The sequence below is a fragment of the Dendropsophus ebraccatus genome, chromosome 2 (genome assembly GCF_027789765.1).
Source record: "Dendropsophus ebraccatus isolate aDenEbr1 chromosome 2, aDenEbr1.pat, whole genome shotgun sequence".
NCBI classification, from domain to species: domain Eukaryota; kingdom Metazoa; phylum Chordata; class Amphibia; order Anura; family Hylidae; genus Dendropsophus; species Dendropsophus ebraccatus.
The window spans coordinates 192,183,117-192,204,962 of record NC_091455.1 but is presented as its reverse complement, the minus strand read 5'-3'; the positions used below and the strand labels follow the sequence as shown (position 1 = coordinate 192,204,962).

Here is a 21,846-nt window from a genome sequence, read left to right as displayed (position 1 = left end):
TGACAGTGAGCTGTGTCCATCACTTAGTGGTGCAAACCTGCATTTTCTATAGATATATACCATTTGATATATTTTTCCATGAAGACTTCAGTCTCCACATCTACAAACTCACACGAAAAATTTCAGCAGCGTATAATCACACAAGGGCGGATCCATCTTTGTATGGCAAAATTGAAGTGATCCCAATCAATACGATCAGCTTTTCCCGGGAAAGTGGATGAATGGCGGCCACTTAGACTAAATGAAGGTCAAACACACAGGGCACTTATTCCATTTCAGAATGTACTGAGATGAATGACGGCAAAAATTCTTATTAACCCCCGACGTCTGCGCTAAAAATACACGGCTTGGCTGACAGTGAGTTCAGAAGTGTCATATGGAAGTATAGGAAGAGATTTTTATTTTTTTTTAACTCTGAGAAATTTCATAGAATTGAAGCTTACACGTATGCAATTTAAGTCTAAATGGAGTGGCGGTGAAGCATGCACAGAGCAGGATAAGAAAAATCCTACTGTACATGATTTCTTCCAAAAACCCCATACCTGTCCTCAGGTTGTCAGTAAAATTACAATGCAGCTCTAAACTTCACTGCAACTGGGTTGCAATACCACAAATGAACTGAGAAGAAGAGTGGTGTTATTTTTTGGTAAAATTCCACCATGTTTTTCTAATCCTAAGTAATCCTAAGAAAACTGCTTGTGAGTAGTGCTGAGCTGACTTTCTAAACTTTTTGAATTCGGCAACATTCTCCGACACTGAACACTGTTGGATGCTGCACTATGGAGTCCTGGAAAACATGGATACAGCCATAAGCCCCTATTACACAGGATGATGGAGAGGAGCTGTCAGCGCTCCCTTGCTCCTAGTTCACTGCTCGCTGCCGACGCTATTACGCGTGTCGACCACAAGCGCGTAAGAGCCGGGGTGAAGTGTATGCGGGGAGCTACCCGGGTGATCGCTGGATCTTCTGTGCAGCCCATAGGAGATGGGTCACGGAGCAATGGCAGCAGATCGTTGCTATCTTAGTATTTTGTCTTTCAACATGTTAAAAGACAACAATCAGCCAACATCGTTCATGTCCGCTGATCATTGTCTTCTATTACACAAGACGATTATTATCGGTCGTAACGACCGATAATCGTTTTGTGTAATAGGGCCTTTAGGCCATAGGCTGTATTCATGTTTTTATTTCCGAACCGGAACAGTTCGGCAAGTCCGCTCAACACTACTGGTGAATACATACCCCTGGACCCTTGTTCTTGTGATCAGTGTGATTGCCACCTATTCTATGGATAGGTGATAAATGTCCATTATGGAAGATCCCTGTAACTGTTCCATTGTTCAGTGTTCGGTGCTTCGTGTTTCGTTATAATAAACTTATTAAGCTGCTTTGATTCTTTTTCTACAGCATCCACCAGGACAGATGAGGAGAAAGTACAGCTCTTGCTCTACAATTTTCCTTGATGACAGCACAGTCAGCCAACCTAACCTCAAGTATACCATTAAATGGTCAGTGCCTGCCTCTTCTTATAGGTCATTTTACAACACCAAAAGGAAATTAAGTTACTATTTCAAGTATTTTTTCAGTTTATTATAAGGCCTATTAGTGTTAGGCCAAACTGATCGGGTTCGCCAACATTCCCCGAACCCGAACGTTCGGCATTTGACACCCTGGAGCTGCAGAGGTTGGATTCTGCCCTAGGGAGTCCTGGAAAATATGGATACAGCCATAAGAACTTTGCCAAACAGTTTGGCCTCTCTGCTCAACACTACTATCAATATAAGTTGGACCAGTCAGCTCTCCTGGCATGTCTTACAAATTACTTGTTTTTGCCTTAAAATAAAAATTTTGGAGCATTTTTTTATATTTTACCTGGAAAATTATTAAATAAATTATCTATTGGTTGTTACCAGTCCTCTTGTCTAAGGGGTGTGTCGACTGGACAGTGCCAGACTGCGAAAGGACACGCCATATTGGCAGTAAAGTAGTCATATATTTCCAAGTGGAATAAGGGTATATGCACGCTACGGAATTCTCGCGGATAACTTCCCGTGGATTCTGCCGTGCGCTCCTACTTGACTCTCCACCCAGGTGGATTTTGCCGCCCGCCCAATGATATCCGCAAGTATTCCGTAGTGTGCATATACCCGAACAGAGGAATGGTGTGAAGCAGATTATTTAGGTTTTGAAAGTTATAACCACAGGTACACTTTAATATTTATGGTATAAAGGACAAAGAATCTCTTGTATAGATCTGACTACAGACTGACAATACTTCATCTCATGATATATCTCCCTTCTTTGGGTGTATTTAACCACTATTGATATACAGAAAATGACATTTAAAGAATATGCTCTGTACTATTTTTATATTGTTCCAATGGATCTAAAATAAAGCCAGAAGCTGCTGTATTTCCTGCCGGTTCCCTTGAATGTACTCTGTCGCTTTTTGTCTACAGCTCCTATGCAGACCTATGTGTATCCGTGGTAACAGACTACAATGGTGGTACACTGCGAAGTCATGAATTTTAAGTAAATTATAGTTGTAAATTTCTTGAAACCTCTAACTCCATGGATGACATGAACCATAATAAAGAAACACTGAGGGAAACGAAGGGCTTTCTATAGACTGAAGAACCAATAACTTCTTGCTCGTATCACACTTGTGGTTTCCTGTGGAAAGACGCTGTGGGTATATTTTCTGGCTATAAATAGCTTTTTGCCAGTCACATTTCATTTCAAGTCTGCACAATCCTCTTCAAATAAAATTTATACTGTTCTTTTTTTGTTTTATACATTTTGCTCAAGATTTAAAATGTAATATATATATATATATATATATATATATATATATATATATATATATATATAAATATATATATATAATATAATATTAAGTAAGGATTATATAACGTTAATAAAGGAATGATTTGATAGAAAACCTATAACTTTGTAAGAAATAGGGGCCAGGTAGTAAGGGGAAACCTAGAAGATCAAGGGTTATTTCCATGGAGACACATATATCACTATAGGAGCTGTAGACGCATAACGGTAGTACATTTGATTTGATTTTTTTTTTTTATTTTATTTTCGATAAATTGGAGCATTGTTTTTATGATTTGTGATGTGTATGAATATATATATATATATATATATATATATATATATATATATATAGATAGATATATAGATACAGATATAGATATATAAAAAAAAATGAATTGTCCTTCGGTGATATTATGATGTATATTAAACCTATACTTTTTTTTTTTTTCTATAGCGTAGCACTGGCAATATATTACCACATAAAAAACAGGTATGTTGAACATTGTGAGTTCTACCGATTACAGTAAAATATACATAGAACCGATGAGGCAGACACAAGGTCGAGGTGTCTAAAGTGACTATTTTGTGTAGCTGTTTGTTCCCGTACCAATATGACTGGTTACATAATGTCAGTATTTGCCTTTTATATGATAGAGGTCAAGAATGAGGAACCTTCAGCCTTTCCAGCTTTTTCAAAACTACATTTCCCTTAAAGGGGTTATCCAGTGCTACAAAAACATGGCCACTTTCTTGTCTCCAGTTTAGCCGGAGTTTGCAGCTCTGTTCCATTGAAGTGAATGGAGCTTAATTACAAACCACACCTGATCTGGAGACAAAAGTCATGCTGTCTCTGGAAGAAAGTGGCCATGTTTTTGTAGCGCTGGATAACCCCTTTAATGGCTGGATGTGGATGTCTAGGCATGATGGGAATTGTAGTTTTTCAATAGCACGAAAGACTAAAGGTTCTTCCTTCCTGAGATAGATAGATGTACTTTGTAGATAGTTTAGATAGATAGATTGCTTCGTAGAACCTTCTAGTTGTGTCGAGCTGTTATTGGACACTGATAGGATAGGTGATAAGTGATCGCTAAAAGGATCTCCATAGACATCTGTTACCTATAAGGAGAGGTAAGCTGCAGCCAGCCAACTCCGGTGTCAGCTTGTCCCTCCAAGAATATTAAGATTAGGCAATTGAAACCCAAAGCCTGATCCTTCTCACCCCCTAATGTCATCTGTTTGGGAGATCGATGGGAGTCCAATGTGCCAGTCTAATGTGTATGGGGCATTTTCCATCAAGCCCGACCCCTTTGTTCTGGAAGAGAGAAGCCACGGCCAGAGCTCTCCTGCTGCGACTTACCCCTCCCCATAGAGAACGTTCCTGTGTATAGGGAGGGTGGGCACTGGACAGGAGAGATCAATGATGGCCGAATGATCCTTTGGCCCCCAGTTATTGAAGGTGTATGGGGAGCAAGGACCTACCATGTATATACTTTTTAATTTTTTTATATTTTTTTTAACTTTTAATGATGTGTGTAAGCCGGGTGATTGGTGTCACAAGTCAGGAGATATCTATCTCCCGCTCCAACCGTACCGTGAGGATATGTTGAAATATTTTCAGACAATTTATGGTATTGCTGGCAAGAGGTGCCTGGAGTGTCTCCCGTCTCCTGTGAATTAATGTTAGACTAAAGGATGAAATGGCTTACAGTAAATCAGTAAAATCATTATAATCACTGCAGTTATTGCATCACCTTTCTGGATAGGTCTATGATATGATAATTGTGGAGCCATCAGGACACCTTGCAGGTTGATATGTCATGAACATTGGAGAAGGACACATCTCAATGCAAAAGCCTTCTGCAAAACAGCCCGAAAGTAATCTAACAAAAACATAAAAAATAGTATACAAATCATAGTAGGAGGAAAATACACATCTTGGTAGCATCCATAAAGCTCAAAAATATTTCCCAAGTTAAAGTATTTCACAGCATACTTAAAGGGAATCTGTCACTAGGTTTATGTGGCCTTAAATGAGGGCAGCATAAACTAGTGACAGAAATGCTAAACAGATCGGTGTATTACTTACATTATTCTGGTCAGTTGTTCTAATATCCCCCCCCCCACACACACACACACGCTGCTGATTGACAGGTGACTGCCTATACACAGCTTGGATAGATAACTGCCAATCAGCAGCTGTTGGGAGGACTTTGCTGCTCATGAATATTGAGGACTACTGAGCTCATGCACATAATGGAGAGGACTACTTATTGTCCATGTTATTCAGGAGGATATCTCTGAATCAGCTGCACAGAACAATGCAAGTGATACATCATTCTGTTCAGCTTCTCTGTCACTAGTTTTTTGCTACCCTTAAAGCGTAACTGTCATATTTTTTTTTATTGCAGAAATCAGTAGTATAAACTATTTTAGGTCAGTGCTTATCTATGAACTTACTGAGAGAAGATTGCAGGGTGTTGTGCTGTGCAGGACTGCTCCGTGCTCAGTCACTCCTAACAGCCCCTCCCCCCTCCATAGCCACATAGTGGAGACAGAAATCCTGCTTCTTCTGAAGGGAGGGGGGAGGCTGGGAGATTGCTTTTTCAGTCCAGAAGGAAACTCTTTTGGTTTATAAAACCTATTACAGAGTTTCTTAAAATCGCTTGTACTATTGATATTTAATGTTTTCCAAAAAATGACCTTGAAATGACAGTTACGCTTTAAGGCCGTATTACACGGCCCATCTCTGTCAGCGCTCGTTTGCTCCTTGTTCCCCGCTCGCTGCTGCCGCTATTACACGCAGCAGCAGCGAGCAGATAAGTCCGGGGAGGGCCGGGGGAAGCTGCGGGGAGGTGCGGGGGGGCTGCTCGGGTGATCGGTGATCGTCCGGACAGCCCATAGGATATAGCGGCGGTCTGCTGCCTCCGCTCCTACCTCTTGCAGCGGCGGCAGCAGATCGCTGCTATATAACTCGTTTGTCTTTCAACATGTTGAACGACAAACGACTCCAACGATCAGCCGACACGAAAGATGTCAGCCGATCGTTGCCTCCTATTTCACGGGAAGATTATGGTCCGATATTCGTTCTGTGGAATAGGGCCTTTAGATAAGACAGTATAAACCTGCTGACAGAGTCTCTTTGAAGGAGTGGCTTTTTCTCTGACGGACCCTACCAATCTGTATACCTTTGAATGGCTGCATGTAATACTCCATTTCTCCTCTAGTGGCCACTGTAGGGAAATAGCCAGTGGACAGCAGCAAAATCAGACAATCCCTTTCCGCGAACCCTTTACATTTATTTCCAGTTTTAGTATGTGAATAATTTCCACTAATAATATTCCATTGGCATTGTTTCCAAGATGGTAATGGAGTACAGAGGACAATGAGATTTCTTCGGAGATTGCTATATGTTAATCAGCTCTATTTCCTCATCACTTTTTAGAGCCCCGTCTCTGTAATCCTATGGCCCGGCTGGGAAAAAAATAGACGGACACATTAGGAATGTCAGGCTGACAGTGAGATAAATCTCTGTAAAAGATGTCAGGTTTAATTTGTGTGGAAATGTCTCATGAAGCGGGTATCGGCTTGGCAAACTGTCAGGAATGTGTTACACCATTTATTCTCGCATTGAACATTACACCACTGCTTCCTCAAAGTGATACTGATGGTCTTACTTCCATATTAGATTTCAATTAAATAGGCTTTACTAGTCACATAGCAAGACATATCTCAGAGCTGAAGTACATTGCAGCAATACTCCGATAGTCAGGATCCCTCGAGAGCTATTATAGTTCCGAAATTTTGCCTGCTTTGTTGCAGATCATCCCCGCACTTGTCAGATCTTTCCCTTTAATTATGGCTATTTTTTTTTTATACGAACCATAATTTAGGTTAGGAATGGGTTAAAGGGGTATTGCACTCAAACATACTCAAACTTTTCATATGTTGCTGCCCGTGATGAGACTAACAATTCATTCCATACTTGTTGTTATCTATTCAGTCTCCTTCCCCCAGTTCTGAGCTGCTGCTTTCTACTGAAGAAACAAAAAACTGTGTGTGAGCTTTTTTCTCTGTCTCTCCCTCCTCCCCCCGGCTGATGTAAACAAGTCCCTGGCAGGCTGTATCTGCAACTTTGTAGCTTCTTTGTAGTAGTGGGAAGTCAAGTTGCTGATGAACTCACTGTGATTATCCCTCCAGGCATTCCAAAGTTGCTATAACATTGCAGATGGTTACTTGTTTACATCAGCCATATCGGAAGTGAGGGGGAGGAGTGGGAGAGCTAGATCGTCACTCGTTTACTGGGCCTATTCCACGGCCCGATAATCGTTTAACAAGGGCTGCAGGGACATCGTTAATGATGTTTAAACTACATACATTACCTATCCACGCTCCAGGGCTGCTTCTGCGTTCCGCTTCTCCACAGGTCCCGCGCCTGAGTGGCCTGTCAGCTGACAGACCGCTCAGCCAATCACAGGCCGGGGCCGCCGCAGCCTGTGATTGACCGGGTGGCCTGTTAGCTGACAGGCCTTTCTGAAGGCCGAGCGAGCGGGACCCGGGGAGAAGACCGCAGGAGCAGCCCTGGAACGTGGATAGGTAATGTATATTGTTTCGTAGCGGTGCGCGGTTGGCGCCAAACGAAAATAAGTCAGAACCTATATCAACGATCAGCCGATGATCGTTGTCATGAGCTGATCGTTGTATTTATTACATGGAGCGATAATTGTCCGAATTGGCCAAACCAGACACTCATGTGTAGACAGCATTACTTCGCAGTTCTTGCTTCAAGTGTGCCTATGAGACTCCATACACCAACTGGATTTCTGCAAGAATAATCTGCATCAGTACTCTGATCTGTACTGACAAGGACGGGTGTTTCTGGTTTGGCTGATATGTCTAATGGGTCAGGGGTTGACGTACAGGGTAGCTACCTATAGGTGGCACTAAAGAGAGAGGGTTTTTTTTCTTTCCATAGAAGACATGATTTACATAATTTTTTCCCAGGAATCAGCTGGATTTCCACAAGGAGAACTAATGCCTTCTAAACATATGCGTTCTATACTAATCAGTCAACACGTCAGGATACAGCAAGTGTCTTGGGTTTTGCATATATTTTGCAGCCAGTTCTGAACTTGCCTTGGTTGACTACTAGAGATGAGCGAACCTGGAGCATGCTCGAGTCGATCCGAACCCGAAATTTCAGCATTTGATTAGCGGTGGCTGCTGAACTTGGATAAAGCTATGTGGAAATCATGGATATAGTCATTGGCTCGACTCGAACCCGAACCCGGTTCGCTGATCTCTATTGACTACCAATTTAGCTTGCCTCTACATCTATTCAGACCCATAATCCTCTGCTCCACTGTACATCACTTACCAAATCTTTTCATGATTTTAAAGGCTATTAATAATTTTGGATGATTTGCCTTTTTATTATGTTTTGCAGCCAGTCCGTGTCAATTATAATGAGCAAAAAGCAGCATTTTCTGCCTGATTCTTGTGTTGCTAATACAGTAGAGCAGCTGTAATAATGGAGTTCTCACCCCAGGCGCTGGATCTTTATTCTCTACTGTATGCCAGCCCCAGTGTTAATCTCCCATGGAGTGGAGACAAAGGAAAAAAATCCTGCTCTAGTTTTCTGAAGGCAACTTTCTATTACATATACATATAAAAGAGATGTGTGTGGTTGCCTTAGAGGTTTCTGAAGCCATACTGTACCATAGATGCTTTATAAGTAGTAGTTGCTCAGGTTGTAAATAAAGACACTGGTCTATCAAGCTTATAATTCAATTATATCCTCAACATCTTTAGAGCTTCCATTTGGTGGCACCGTTTCTTTGGATGGCAAGACTAGCCCAACATGTACCAATGCTCTGGTGCTCAAAGTGCTGGAAACCCTGACTGACCCCAAGTAGTGAGGTTCATTGTTACCGCTTGGATCCAACATATATGTACAATGAATCTTAAAATAAAAGCCATAGGCTGTGTTTACACCTTACCCGTCACTTACTCCGCTCAGTGTGCCGATCTGTTCTTTCGTCAACGTGACATATATCCTGTCAGACCCTATTAAAAGGGGTCAGTAGGGTCAGTCCGTAACCATTTGGATTTGTGAAACAATGGAACCCTACCAATGTCATGGTAGTGTTTTGGCTTGTATTTGTCATATAATGGAAGCTTATGAGCGTTATGCCTTAGATCTGTTGTACAGTGGATCCCACCCAGTGTCTTGGCTTAGCTCTGTCCTGTCATACAATAGATCTTTCCTAGTGTTTTGACTTGGATCTATCGAACAATGGATGCTTCCCAGTGTCTTGGCTTGGATCTGTGATACAGTTGATCCTTCCCAGTGTATTAGCTTGGATTTCTCATGCAATGGATTCTTCCCAGTGTCTTGGCTTGTTGATGTGACACAATCCTTCCTTCCCAGTGTCTTGGCTTTGATCTGTTATACAATGGACTCTTCCTAGTATCTTGGCTTTGATATTTTATAAAATGCAGCCCTTCAAGTGTCATTGGTTGGATCTGTCACACAGTGGATCTTGTTTAGTTTTATAGATTGGATCTGTCAAACAATGGGTCCTTCCCAGTGTCTTGGCTTGCATCTGTCATACAATGGATCCTTCCCCGTAATTTGGCTTACCTCTGTCATACAATGGCTCCTTTCCAGTGTCTTGGCTTAGATCTGTCATAAAATAGATTCCTCCCAGTGTCTCGGCTTGGATTTGTCATACAATTGGTCCCTCCCAGTGTCTCGGCTTGGATCTGTCATACAATGGGTCCCTCCCAGTGTCTCGGCTTGGATCTGTCATACAATGGGTCCCTCCCAGTGTCTCGGCTTGGATCTGTCATACGATGGGTCCCTCCCAGTGTCTCTGGTTGGATCTGTCATACAATGGGTCCCCCCAGTGTCTCGGCTTGGATCTGTCATACAATGGGTCCCTCCTAGTGTCTCGGCTTGGATCTGTCACACAATGGGTCCCTCCCAGTGTCTCGGCTTGGATCTGTCATACAATGGGTCCCTCTCAGTGTCTCGGCTTGGATCTGTCATACGATGGGTCCCTCCCAGTGTCTCGGCTTGGATCTGTCATACAATGGGTCCCTCCCAGTGTCTCGGGTTGGATCTGTCATACAATGGGTCCCCCCCAGTGTCTCGGCTTGGATCTGTCATACAATGGGTCCCTCCCAGTGTCTCGGCTTGGATCTGTCATACAATGGGTCCCTCCCGTTGTCTCGGCTTGAATTTGTCATACAATGGGTCCCTCCCAGTGTCTCGGCTTGGATCTGACATGCAATGGGTCCCTCCCAGTGTCTCGGCTTGGATCTGATATGCAATGGGTCCCTCCCAGTGTCGCGGCTTGGATCTGTCATACAATGGGTCCCTCCCAGTGTCTCTGGTTGGATCTGTCATACAATGGGTCCCTCCCAGTGTCTCTGCTTGGATCTGACATGCAATGGGTCTCTACCAGTGTCTCGGCTTAGATCCGTCATACAATGGTCCCTCCCAGTGTCTTGGCTTGGATCTGTCATACATTGGGTCCCTTCTAGTGTCTCGGCTTGGATCCGTCATACAATGGGTCCCTCTCAGTGTCTCGGCTTAGATCTGTCATACAATGGTCCCTCCCAGTGTCTCGGCTTGGATCCGTCATACAATGGGTCCCTCCCAGTGTCTCGGCTTGGATCCGTCATACAATGGGTCCCTCCCAGTGTCTCGGCTTGGATCCGTCATACAATAGGTCGCTCCCAGTGTCATGGCTTGCTCTCTTATACCATTGTCAGGAATTTTATAGTTTAACACATATTAAAGAATGAAAACACACAAGCTGTTGGCAAGAATTTGGCAACCAATTAGCTTATGAGTTTGTGCAACAATGAACAGGCTCGGCGTTGTATCAATCATGCAACCTATCCCAAAATTGGCAATAGTGTCAGAGATCAGGCCCTCACTGATCATAAAGCAATGGCATATCCTAGCCAAAGGCTATCTCAGTTACAGTAGCACCCAGTATCTTCCGATACACATGGTGGCTCTTATTCTCCTTGGGAACTAAAGTAATCTGAATAATCTTGATGTTGACATTCTCTACATTTACATAGCCCGATATTTAGTTTCCAAACAAACAGCATACACTTCACATGCCAACTCCGACTCTTATCACCGATTCTAGTACTGAAGTTTGATAACCTAGTAAATGTGTCCAAGAGCCCGGAGATAAGCGAGGCAGCGGATCATCGCGCCTATTAATAGATGCAAATAGGGTCATTTCAATTACAGATCATGTAAATATATTCAGGCGTGAGCCGCTGGTTGTCATTCAGCATCTTCATTCAAGCGGTTCTGCATATTTAGATGGTTGCTCCATATTTTATGTGGTGGGTGACCACACGTTGGCATCACGGCTGGAATACTAGGAACAAAAGCGGGTCTGAGGATCGTCCCAGAATATATATTTCAGCTGAAGCCACAGAAGATTGAAGCCACAGACTGTCCTGGATGTTTATCGTCTTCTCATGTGTTACATTGTGAGCCGTTTGCGCCCTCTGCTGTTCACTATAGTAATAGGAGTTGTTCACCATGCCATTTTACCGTATTCAATACTTTTAGTATTATAGCTGGTCACACCATGGGACATGTAGCTAACATGGCTTCTTGGGTCTTCATTCAGTTTTTATAGTTTTTTTAGTATAAAAACCTCTGATGTTATTTGTGGTTATAGTGGATTTCCTTAATCCCACATACTGGTCTGCCTTTTAGGTTCTTTGGCTTTCTATGTAATTTCCCAGAGGGTATCTGTGTTGGATGGGGGAAAATTTTGTACATTTTCATTATTCATTCCATCCAGCTTTATATTGGGGGTGGGGGGCTTCTTTCATGGAAAGAGTGAAGCACATCCGAAAGAAGCCATAGAAGCCAAGCATTGTGTTCTGCTGTTAGTCATTGTTCTTTTTGGAGGTGACAATTGGACCCTCCAGCAGGACGTTGATATCATATCCTATTGACCCATAAACCATATGACTACAGATGAAGCTGCCGGAAATTTGTTTCGCAAGCTTCTTGAATTTTCGGTCAAACTCATTAAGATTTGAGAATCTTATCGTATTTCATTAAAACAGCCAAAACTATAGTAGCTACAATACTGAGACTATTACAGAAGGGCAAATTTGTTAAAGCATGTTGTTGTAAAAGTGTAAAAAAAATCGGAAAATCACAATTTAAAAAAATGTCAATCAGCCAATCACTCATCCAATTAATGCCATTTCTCTCCTCTCTGTTTCTATATCACGCTGTTAGTCTCTCCCTGCTCTGCTGTAGCTGCCTGCTGCCATCCTCCTCTCTCCTCCACACACAGCCGACTGGCCGCCTCCGTTACTGAACCTCCTTATATAGAGGGGGAGGTGCTGACATCACAGAGGGGCCTGCAGCTGATTGGACAGGCGCTAGGGATTATGGTTAATACCTTTCTCTCGCCAAGTGATGCTCCAGACAGCATGTGCGGCCGCCATTTATTTATTTTTTTGCGAATTCCCTTAATAAATCAGCGGGAATTTGCTTCACAGAACGGATTTAATTGACAGCGCCATTCGCAGCGAATCTTGATTCGCAAGATCCGCTTCGCTCATCTCTACATATGACCTTTAACCAGAATAAATGAGGAGAATGCAAAATCATAGATGTTAGGGCAAAATACTATTATATATAAATAATTATATTGATTGTTATTGATTTTATTTTTTGCTTCTCTAGAGATGGAGATGGAAGATTGCTGCTGGACATTTTTGATGAAAAGCTTCACCCGCTTTCTGTAAGAATTTTATTTATTAATATTTTTTTCTGCAAAGTTTTTGGGAAGGTGTGGAAAAAATGCTGCAAAGTAGGAATGCTTTAAATTATAGATGTGTTAATCATTTTTTCTTTCTATAAATGAACAAAATTCAAAGTGAATGAACGGAAGAGAATCCAAAGCAAATTGCTATTTGGTGTGACTGCACTTTACTTTTTTAACAGCATGAATTGATCTATGTAACCTTGACACAGGTCTTAAAGGGGTACTTTAGTGAAAAAAAATGTTTTTAAATCAACTGGTGCCATAAATTTATACAGATTTGTGAATTATTATTTAAAAATCTCAAGTCTTCCAGTACTTATCAGCTGCTGTATGTCTTGCAGGAAATGGTGTATTCTTTCCAGTCTGACACACTGCTCTCTTCTGCCACCTCTGTTTGTGTCAGGAACTATACAGAGCAGGGGAGGTTTTCTATGATAAAATGTTCCTGGCACAGACAGAGGTGGCAGCATATCAGACTGTAAAGAATACACCACTTCCTGCAGGACATAAAGCAGCTGATAAGTACTGAAAGACATGAGATTTTTAAATGGAGGTAATTTGCAAATCTGTATCACTTTCTGAGACCAGTTGATTTGCAAACAATTTATTTCCTTCAGAGTATCTCTTTAAATGAACTTGGCAGGAAGGTTGTTCCAAACATCTTGGAGAATTTAACTCCTGATCTGTGGGTGTTGCTACCCACACAAATTTTCTGTCTCTTCCGACTTTGGGGTCCGTGTCCTGTTGCAGAATAACATTTCGGAGCTAATCAGACGCCTCTCTGACAGGCGGATTGGCACAGGACAGATTGGAAGAGGTACTCCGGGCAAGGGACTTTTTTTTTTTTTTGTTATTTGTGCGAAAATAAAAAAAAAGCATACTTACTTCTGTGACGTTGCAGGCCTGCCCAGCCAATCAGAAGCTGCTGCAGTGTCCCATCTAAGTCGCTGATTGGCTCAGCAGGCCTGCAATGTCACAGTCCCAGGACCCAGAAGTGGCCAAACAGTGGGACAGAGTTGTAAGATAGGGGTGGCAGTGCTGGAGCCAGGGAGGTAAGTGCACTTTATTATTTTCATACAGCCCATTTCTGGGCATATTAAAAAAAAAAAAAAAAAAGTCCCTTGCTCAGGACACCCATTTAAGTAACAGTTTTTTTTAAATCAATGTTTAGATGTTTATGGTGGAGATAAGCAAACCTCGAGCACGCTTAGGTCCATCCAAACCAGAGCGCTCAGCATTTGATTCCCCATGGCTAAAGAAGTTGGATGTAGCCCTAAGGAGTCCTGGAAAACATGGATACAGCCTATGGCTTCCATGTTTTCCATATAGCCTCAGGGCTGCATCCAACTTCTTCAGCCGTGGGGAATCAAATGCTGCACGCTCTGGTTAAGATGGACCTAAGCGTGCTCGAGGTTCGCTCATCTCTATTCAACACTACTATGTCCTATTTATGTCCAGGTGATATAGTTTTATTTCATCATATATGAAAAGTAATTTCCCCTTGCAGAAATCAGAAGTACCATCTGATTATGAGAAGCACGACCCAGAACAGAAACACATATACCGATTTGTTCGAACGCTCTTCAGTGCTGCCCAGCTGACAGCTGAATGTGCCATAGTAACTTTGGTAAGTCTGATGTTGATTTGTGAAACTTTAGATATGGTCAGGGTCAATTTCTTACCAAATCAGTGACATAGACATTAGTAAGTTGTACTATTATAGTGTAAGGCCTCTATACAAGTATACAGTATATACCTGAGATCTCTTCAGTTGTCCCTGTGAACATATAGAGCCTAGGACAGCTGTAATATTATCATAGTTTCCTCTGGTACATCTGAAACTGATGCATCTTTTACCGCGTCCCGGAGAAGACGGTATTCTTGGAAAGCCGCAGGAAATTAAATCATGTCCAGCCTTGTATCTGACTGGAATATTCCATTTAATTATGGGTTATCTGATCCCTTATTTCAGCTCGTGGAGAAAAGGAATCCAAAAAGATTTAATAAGTCCCCATCAGGCGCATCATGGCAGGGCCTAGATAAGAAGAGCAGATGTTTTCACAGACATGACCATGAAAACCGATAGGACCTAGATACACAGTATCAAAAGCATAAGATAGAATAGTTTACTAATACGGAGCGGCATGACTTCATCTGTATTATAGGCCACATTCGACTGGAATATGTTGCCAAGCCAGAGGGAGGCATCCAAAATTTCATGCCGACTGGGTTGTACAGGGGCTAAAATAGAAGGTTTCACCTGTCCTTTGTTTTTACCTATCACTACACAAAGTCTTATCTCAAGGTATACAAGAAACATGCATAATAACATGTCTTCTATGTTTGAATTGCCAGGACTGACTAATATGCAGCTCATACTATAATGTATGAGCACGTCCTAATAGTGCAGACCTAGCAATAAGGGTCATCATTTAACCCTGAGAAATGCAAATGATGAAGGTGCTGGTGGCTGAGGGTAAGGGGGGGGGGGGCACGTCACTAGCTCTTCTGCCCTAGTAATGCCACCATTTTAACAGGAGCATGGAGACTGGACTGTGCCAGGCCGGTGCTTGGGTCATCCAGTATTGCCATGATTTTTAAAAAAAATTAAAAAAACTCTCTTTTATTTGTAGAATACTAATAATAAAAGGCAATGTGTTTCAGTCTTAATACACCACACCATGCCAAAACGTGTACAAACACACCGTATACGCAGCGTATTTTCTGCGGCAATACGCAGCAGATTAGATCTCGATAACTGAACAAAGCAACAAATCTGCTGCAGATCTGCTGCGTATCTGGTGTGTCTGTTTGTACCCTTAGTACTATTTTTATGCACAATATAATATACCACACTCATGACCATACTGGATGACCACAGTGTCCAAAGAGTTGTAGAGGTGTAGTCCTACAGCCGATGTCAAGACTATTCAGTGCACTACATTGTCACCGCATTCCCTTTGGTAAGAAGTAGAGATGAGCGTGACTCAAGCACGCTCGAGTCGGAGTGCTCGGCATTTGATTAGCGGTGGTTGCAGAAGTTGTATGTAGCTCTAAGGCCATAGGCTGTGTCCTCGTTTCCTGGACTCCCTGGGGCTGCATCCAACTTAGTCAGCCAAGCGATCCATTGTGACCTCCTCATCAGTTTTGCATTGGTGTATTTTTGAGGTTTATACAACTGTATGGCTACTGTAGGGTTGTGCCTAGTACAACCCAGCATGGTTAGTAATTACAAATGGCGGTGATGATGATGGTGTACATAGAGTACTGCAGCGGAAGAAGCGCTGTCTTCTCTGTTTGCTCTATTTTCAGACTTTTTCTGTTGTAACATTTGCAACATTACACAGCACCTCCTGAAATCAATGAGCGTCTTTGTAATCCATTGACGTCAGCATTCCTTCATAGTGAGAGATGTTCTTCTCAGTGTCTCTCTGGGCTGCTGAGAGAAGGGAAAATATATTTAGCCAAACACTGTTTTAATTCTGCGATTCTCTCCCGGGATGGCTGTATATTATATTTCTGTTTGTCCTGTGCACCTTCTTGTCCCTTTCTAAATTGGTTGGACCTGCCATGAAGGGTGGGGGAAGGAGATGCTCTGAGTTGTGGGCGTGGTTGTCACAAAGTCTCCATACATTTTCAATAATTGTCAGATGAAATATTCAGTCCACTACCACCCCATACAAGCAGGTGGTTGGCTGAGCGCTCATGTATTCCAATTTGGAGAGAAAAGGAATCTATTGGCTGGTCCATCGAGAGACAGGTTATATCTAGAGAAGAAAAGGGATCTGGCATTGAAATGCAATGCACCCTGTATCTCTCTTTTCTTACAAAATTTCTTTGGGAGGAGTTAGATGGGCTTCTTGCACATTACATGGGGATGGGGAACCTTCAGTCTTTATGCAAACATTTGGAGAGCCAAAGCTTTGACTGACCAGGCATGTTGGAAATTGTAGCTTTGCAACAGCTGAAGGATTAAAGGTCCCCCATCCCTGGTCTAGGTAGTCAGCTAGTCATGACAAAATTATCTGGTTTGGTCAACTTTTGTCCAGGGTGTATAGGGTCCTAATATCTTCACCAACCAAGTGTTAAAGGAGTTCTTTGAGATGTTGAAATGTGAAAAAAACTATAGCTTTGGCTATCTAGGTATGATGGGAACTGTAGTTTTGCAACAGCTGGAGGGCTGAATAATTCTCTGGAGAAAAAACAGACATGGTTGCACATGCATATACTTATCCCTTCTCAGCGTTAAATACTACTAACATCAGGAGTTAGTTAAAGGACAACTCCCATGAAAAACTTTTTCCCAGTAATTGAAGCACATTACAAAATTATATACATCTGTAATGTGCTTCAATCACCTATCTGCCCTCCTTCCCTGTCTTTTCCCCCCTCAACCCCCCACCAGGAAGTGTAGGAAACTCACACATACCTAATTACTGTCGTCACCAGGCTCTTCTCTCAGCTCCTTCTTGTGACCGTGCGTCATCATCAGGAGGGCTGGGCTAGCTCCTGTTACACCAGCCTCCCCCTCCCCTGCCATGTCAGGTGACTCTGCTTCTTCAGCTCCGATTGGCTGAGCAACTGCAAGCCATCTGAGTCATGTCACTTGCTTATCTTCCCTCAGGACTGACTCCCAGCACATAGCCAGCTACAGACCCCCCCTTCCCCCTCCTGAGTGAGTGGATGAGTCATGTCACTTGCTCATCTTCCCTCCATGACTGACTCCCGGCAGATGAGCTGCACAGACCCCCGTCTTATCTCTCCCCTGCTGCCCTGACCTCATTAGGGACGGCCATCCTGCAAAGTGAAAGTATGTGTGTGCAGCTTCAGTGCAGGGGCTGACAACCTGTGTGATTATATAGCAGCCTGATTGAAGAGAGAGAGAGGGTCATGTTTAGTGTATGATGGGAGTTGAAGTGAATGGAGGGGCAGGCACTTGCAACGTCACAGCAGCCAAAGTGCATCATGGGAAGCTGAAACCAGGAAGTAAGGAAGAAATGAAGACCGAGAATGGAAATCAGGGGGTATGCAGACAGTGGGAAATTCAAACAGTAACAGCTCAGGAGGAATGATAAGTATAAAAACTATGTTTCTGTTGGACTACTGGGTCGCTCCTCCCTTTGGCAGCGATGGTGGTCACTGTATGGGGCTGCATTACTTTTTAGTTAGGGACCCACATGTAACAGGAACCTTGGATTGGTGTGTGGGCTTATGCACTTTAAAATGTAACTTACTCCTGATGTTAGTAGTATTTAGTGCTGAGAAGCAAAAGGATCAGTGAAAAGTGTATGGATGTGCTACCATGTCTGTTTTTTCTCCTAGAGTACCGCTGGAGGGCTGAATATTCCCTATTCCTGTCATCCAGGTTAGCAACACTAGTGAGGTCAGTGATTAGTTGCAGTGGTCATGCGGATGCATAGGACGTCAACGCTTCAGGGAAATAAACCAAGACGTAAAATGTTTGCAGTTAGGTTAATTTTTTCAAACTATCCAAACAATCTATTTAATAGTTATAATACCGTAATGGTTAAAATATAATAGTTATAATCCATAGACAAGAATATGGAGCCCGACAGGTTAGGGAATGTTGATACCAAGTTCAAATACCGCACTAATCTTAAAAATGGGAAATAATTTCATCTTCTAAATATTCAAGCCCATCTTAGCTTTTACCTATTGTGCTACAATAGATAAACGCCTCTATACTTACCTGGGTGCTTTATTTCCAGGTTTATCTAGAAAGACTGTTAACCTATGCGGAAATAGACATTTGTCCAGCAAACTGGAAAAGGATTGTACTAGGAGCGATATTACTTGCCTCCAAGGTTTGGGATGACCAGGCTGTGTGGAATGTCGACTATTGTCAGATCCTGAAGGATATCACGGTTGAAGACATGTGAGTTAACTTTCCTTCACTCCAAGATGTGTTTCTCGTGTCATTTATGTAGCGTGTGTTCCTGTTTTTCTATCTACATTTTTGAAACAAGACCAGAATATCGATCTAAGCTATCTCCAGCAATCTACCTAGGTTTTTACAGTGTTGAGCCCTTTTACTAGTAGCTGACAGTGTCTTCTTCTTTAGATGGTGATCAGTGATCGTTTTACCATATTGGTCTACTAGGCTTTGCTTCCATTTAGCCAGAATTTTACTCCATACTGATGAGAGGCAACACCTCGAAACAGCTGTCTGTGGATGGATACCTGGCTTTGGTGTTTCCCTTGTCATATGCTTAGACCAGTGCTTCCTAAACTTTTACACCTCAGGGGAAACCCCTACCAAATAATGTTCTACACAATATATAAACCGCCATTCAGGGACTCACAGGTGACGTCTTCTTTGATCCGAGATGTTACTCTCCGTTTCCTCTCCATCTGGTCCAGACCTCCGTGGCTACGTTTCATCTCTTCAGAAGCTGCCAGACAAACATATTAGGTTCTGCACATTTCTAGCAACTTGCTTCCCTTTCTCCCTCCTATAGAATCCCAAACTGCCCATGCTGTGCCCTCAATATAGTGATCATGCCTTCTGCTGTACCCCCCATATAGTAATAATGTCCATGCTGTGTTCTCAGTATAGTAATAATGCCCATGCTGTACCCCCCATATAGTAATAATGCCCATGCTGTGCCCTCTCCCTTCTCTGACTCTCCCCCATGCTGCCCCCTCAGTATAAATGGCCCCTGCATGCTGTGCCCCCACCTATACATAAAAAAACAAACATCCTACTCACCTAATCCGGGCTGTGTGGCTGCTCTTCTTCTCTTCGGGCTCCATCTTGTGAGCCGCGGGGACGGGACCTCCGGCAGGTGTGATGACGTCACATCAGCAAGCCTGCTGCAGAGTTCACGTCCCGGAGTCCCATAGGCTGCTGGCATGAAGTGCCGGCGGCCTATTTGAGTGAATGTCAGAGCAGGACGCTGAAAGGTCCTGCTCCTACATTCTGCTTAATTGAATGTTCCGCCTGCTCACTGTGTGAGCGGGCGGAACATCAAACCGATCGGTATATCCCTAGAAGCTGCGCGGCCGCAGCTTCTAGGGATATTAAAGGAACAGTGTCGCATTTCCTACCGGGATCCTGCGGCACCCCTGGTGGGTTCTCCCGGCACCCTGGTTGGGAACTGCTGGCTTAGACTCATAAATTGAGTTGTATATTGACTGAAAAGGCCACTTAATATGGTGGTTTTGGTGGTCTACTTATAGGAGCAACCCTTTGGCTAGGTCTTTCTCTGGAGGGATATCTGGTTAGTCCTATGTTTCGAGACTCTTAAATGAGGCACTACAGGCTCTTTTTTCCTTATTTGTAATCCCCAGCAATGGGTGTGTGATGGTTGGTCCGGCTGCCTCTATGGTCGTCAACATCCGGGGGAGTTTAGGGTCACATGGGCACTTGTCACGGTAGCCTGGAGTGGTAGTAGACCACTTAGGGTTTTTGGTACTGCCACTCACAGGAAGGGAAGGATAACGCAAGTATACAAAAGTGTGTAGGTGCTGACAGAGTAGACCAGAGTCCCATGCATTTTAGTAAAAATATAACAGAGCAAATCTTGACATAGAACGTAGGTGCTGACAGTGAGGTAGAACCAGTGCTTGTAGTAGTAGGTGTTTTGTTGAGAGAGAAGAAGAGATAGGATAGAGAAGAACTAGCACCTGTGACTGGTCAGCACATAACATGTGGTACAAAACAATTTAACCCTTCCACTCCTTCAGCTGTGCAATAGGTTGAGACAGTAGTGACACCTAGTGGAGAAAACACAATACTGCATCTCCCACTTGTGCGAACCTGAGGGAATGACTTACTAAGGTGCCCTAGACAGCACCCAGTAGACCTGTTGTGGAACATAGTGCCCATCACTGACTTCCAAAATGAGCTCATCACCCAAGTTCATTAGCAAGTCCAAATATTTCAAAAGGAGTGCAGAACATCAAGAGGCCAGATCCTGTGTGACCTGCATTTAGCTGCTTTCCATTGGAGTTTCAGTTTTCTCTGCTGGATGGAATAGCGCAGACCTCTCTGATCTAGTTAAAAAAAAAAAAAAGTATGTTATACCTTGTGATTATTCTTCTTTTTTTTAGCATCGGAGTCTATGTATGATGTATACCACACAGTAGCGTATATTATAACATATATAATATTATAACATATTATACATTTAACCCCTTTCTTCTTTTTCTTCTTTAAAGGAATGAGCTGGAGCGTCAGTTTCTCGAGTTGCTGCAGTTCAACATTAATGTTCCGTCCAGTGTCTATGCCAAGTATTACTTTGACCTGCGCTCACTGGCAGAAGGTAACAACCTCAGCTTTCCTCTGGAACCCCTCAGCCGGGACCGTGCTTGTAAACTTGAGGTAAAATAAATTCATTTTCTATTGTTTGTTTTGTTTTTTGACATGCATAACGACCCCTGAAGCCCCCGACGATCTCCGTATCGGACCCCAGACGGCTCTCTATTCATTCCTATGGAGCAACGGAAAGAGACGAGTACGCCATACTCTGCTCTTTCCGTTGCTCCATAGGAATGAGTAGAGCCGCGGGTCGCTCTATTCATAATAGGCTAGCAGGGGTCCGATATGGACATTGCCGAGGGGTTCAGGGGTCAGACCCCCCAAATCTCCTACTTTTCCCCTATCCACAGCATAGGGGAAAAGTTATTTTTTCCGTAATACCCCTTTAAGTGCTGGCCATACACTGTCAATAGCACGATGAATGTAAATTTGGCAGATCACTATACCAGTTAACTTACTATACACATGCATGCTTAAAGGGGTTATCCAGGATCAGAAAAACCATGGCTGCTTTTTTCTTGTCTACCTTGACAATAAAAGAATGGGGGCAATATGCCCAGTCTGCTTTTTCTGTTACTCCAAATGACTGTTGGCTCAGTTCCACTTTTTTCATGGTAAAAACAGAATATACCCAAGACCCATGGACAAGTTTTATCTTACTCTATGAAATAAAATAGTCAAAAGAAATCTTCCAGAACCATGTTGTTGTTTTTTTTTTTTTTTTACTAATAGCTAACAAAGCTATAAAATAAAAAAAGGGGCTATACTCGCCTTGTGCGGTGCCATTTTTGCCCACTAGGGATGTTGTATTTGCATTACGTTGGGGACTAACATGGTGATATTCCAAATTGTTCAAATTTTGTTAAACTTATGCCAGGTCAAAGTGCCATGTTAGATGTCTTGATCGTGGGGGT

The 21,846-nt window shown here is 42.8% G+C and overlaps 1 protein-coding gene across 2 annotated transcripts in view; it reads left to right on the top strand.

The window, feature by feature from the left end:
* Positions 1-21,846, top strand: part of CCNY (cyclin Y) — a 124,008-nt gene that overhangs the window by 92,282 nt on the left and 9,880 nt on the right. For both annotated transcript variants that reach the window (XM_069958937.1, XM_069958938.1), the window contains exons 4-9: positions 1,409-1,509; positions 3,282-3,317; positions 12,570-12,627; positions 14,159-14,278; positions 18,381-18,547; positions 20,833-20,995. In XM_069958937.1, the coding sequence (XP_069815038.1) occupies positions 1,409-1,509; positions 3,282-3,317; positions 12,570-12,627; positions 14,159-14,278; positions 18,381-18,547; positions 20,833-20,995 (645 nt within the window). The remainder of the gene's footprint in view (positions 1-1,408; positions 1,510-3,281; positions 3,318-12,569; positions 12,628-14,158; positions 14,279-18,380; positions 18,548-20,832; positions 20,996-21,846) is intronic.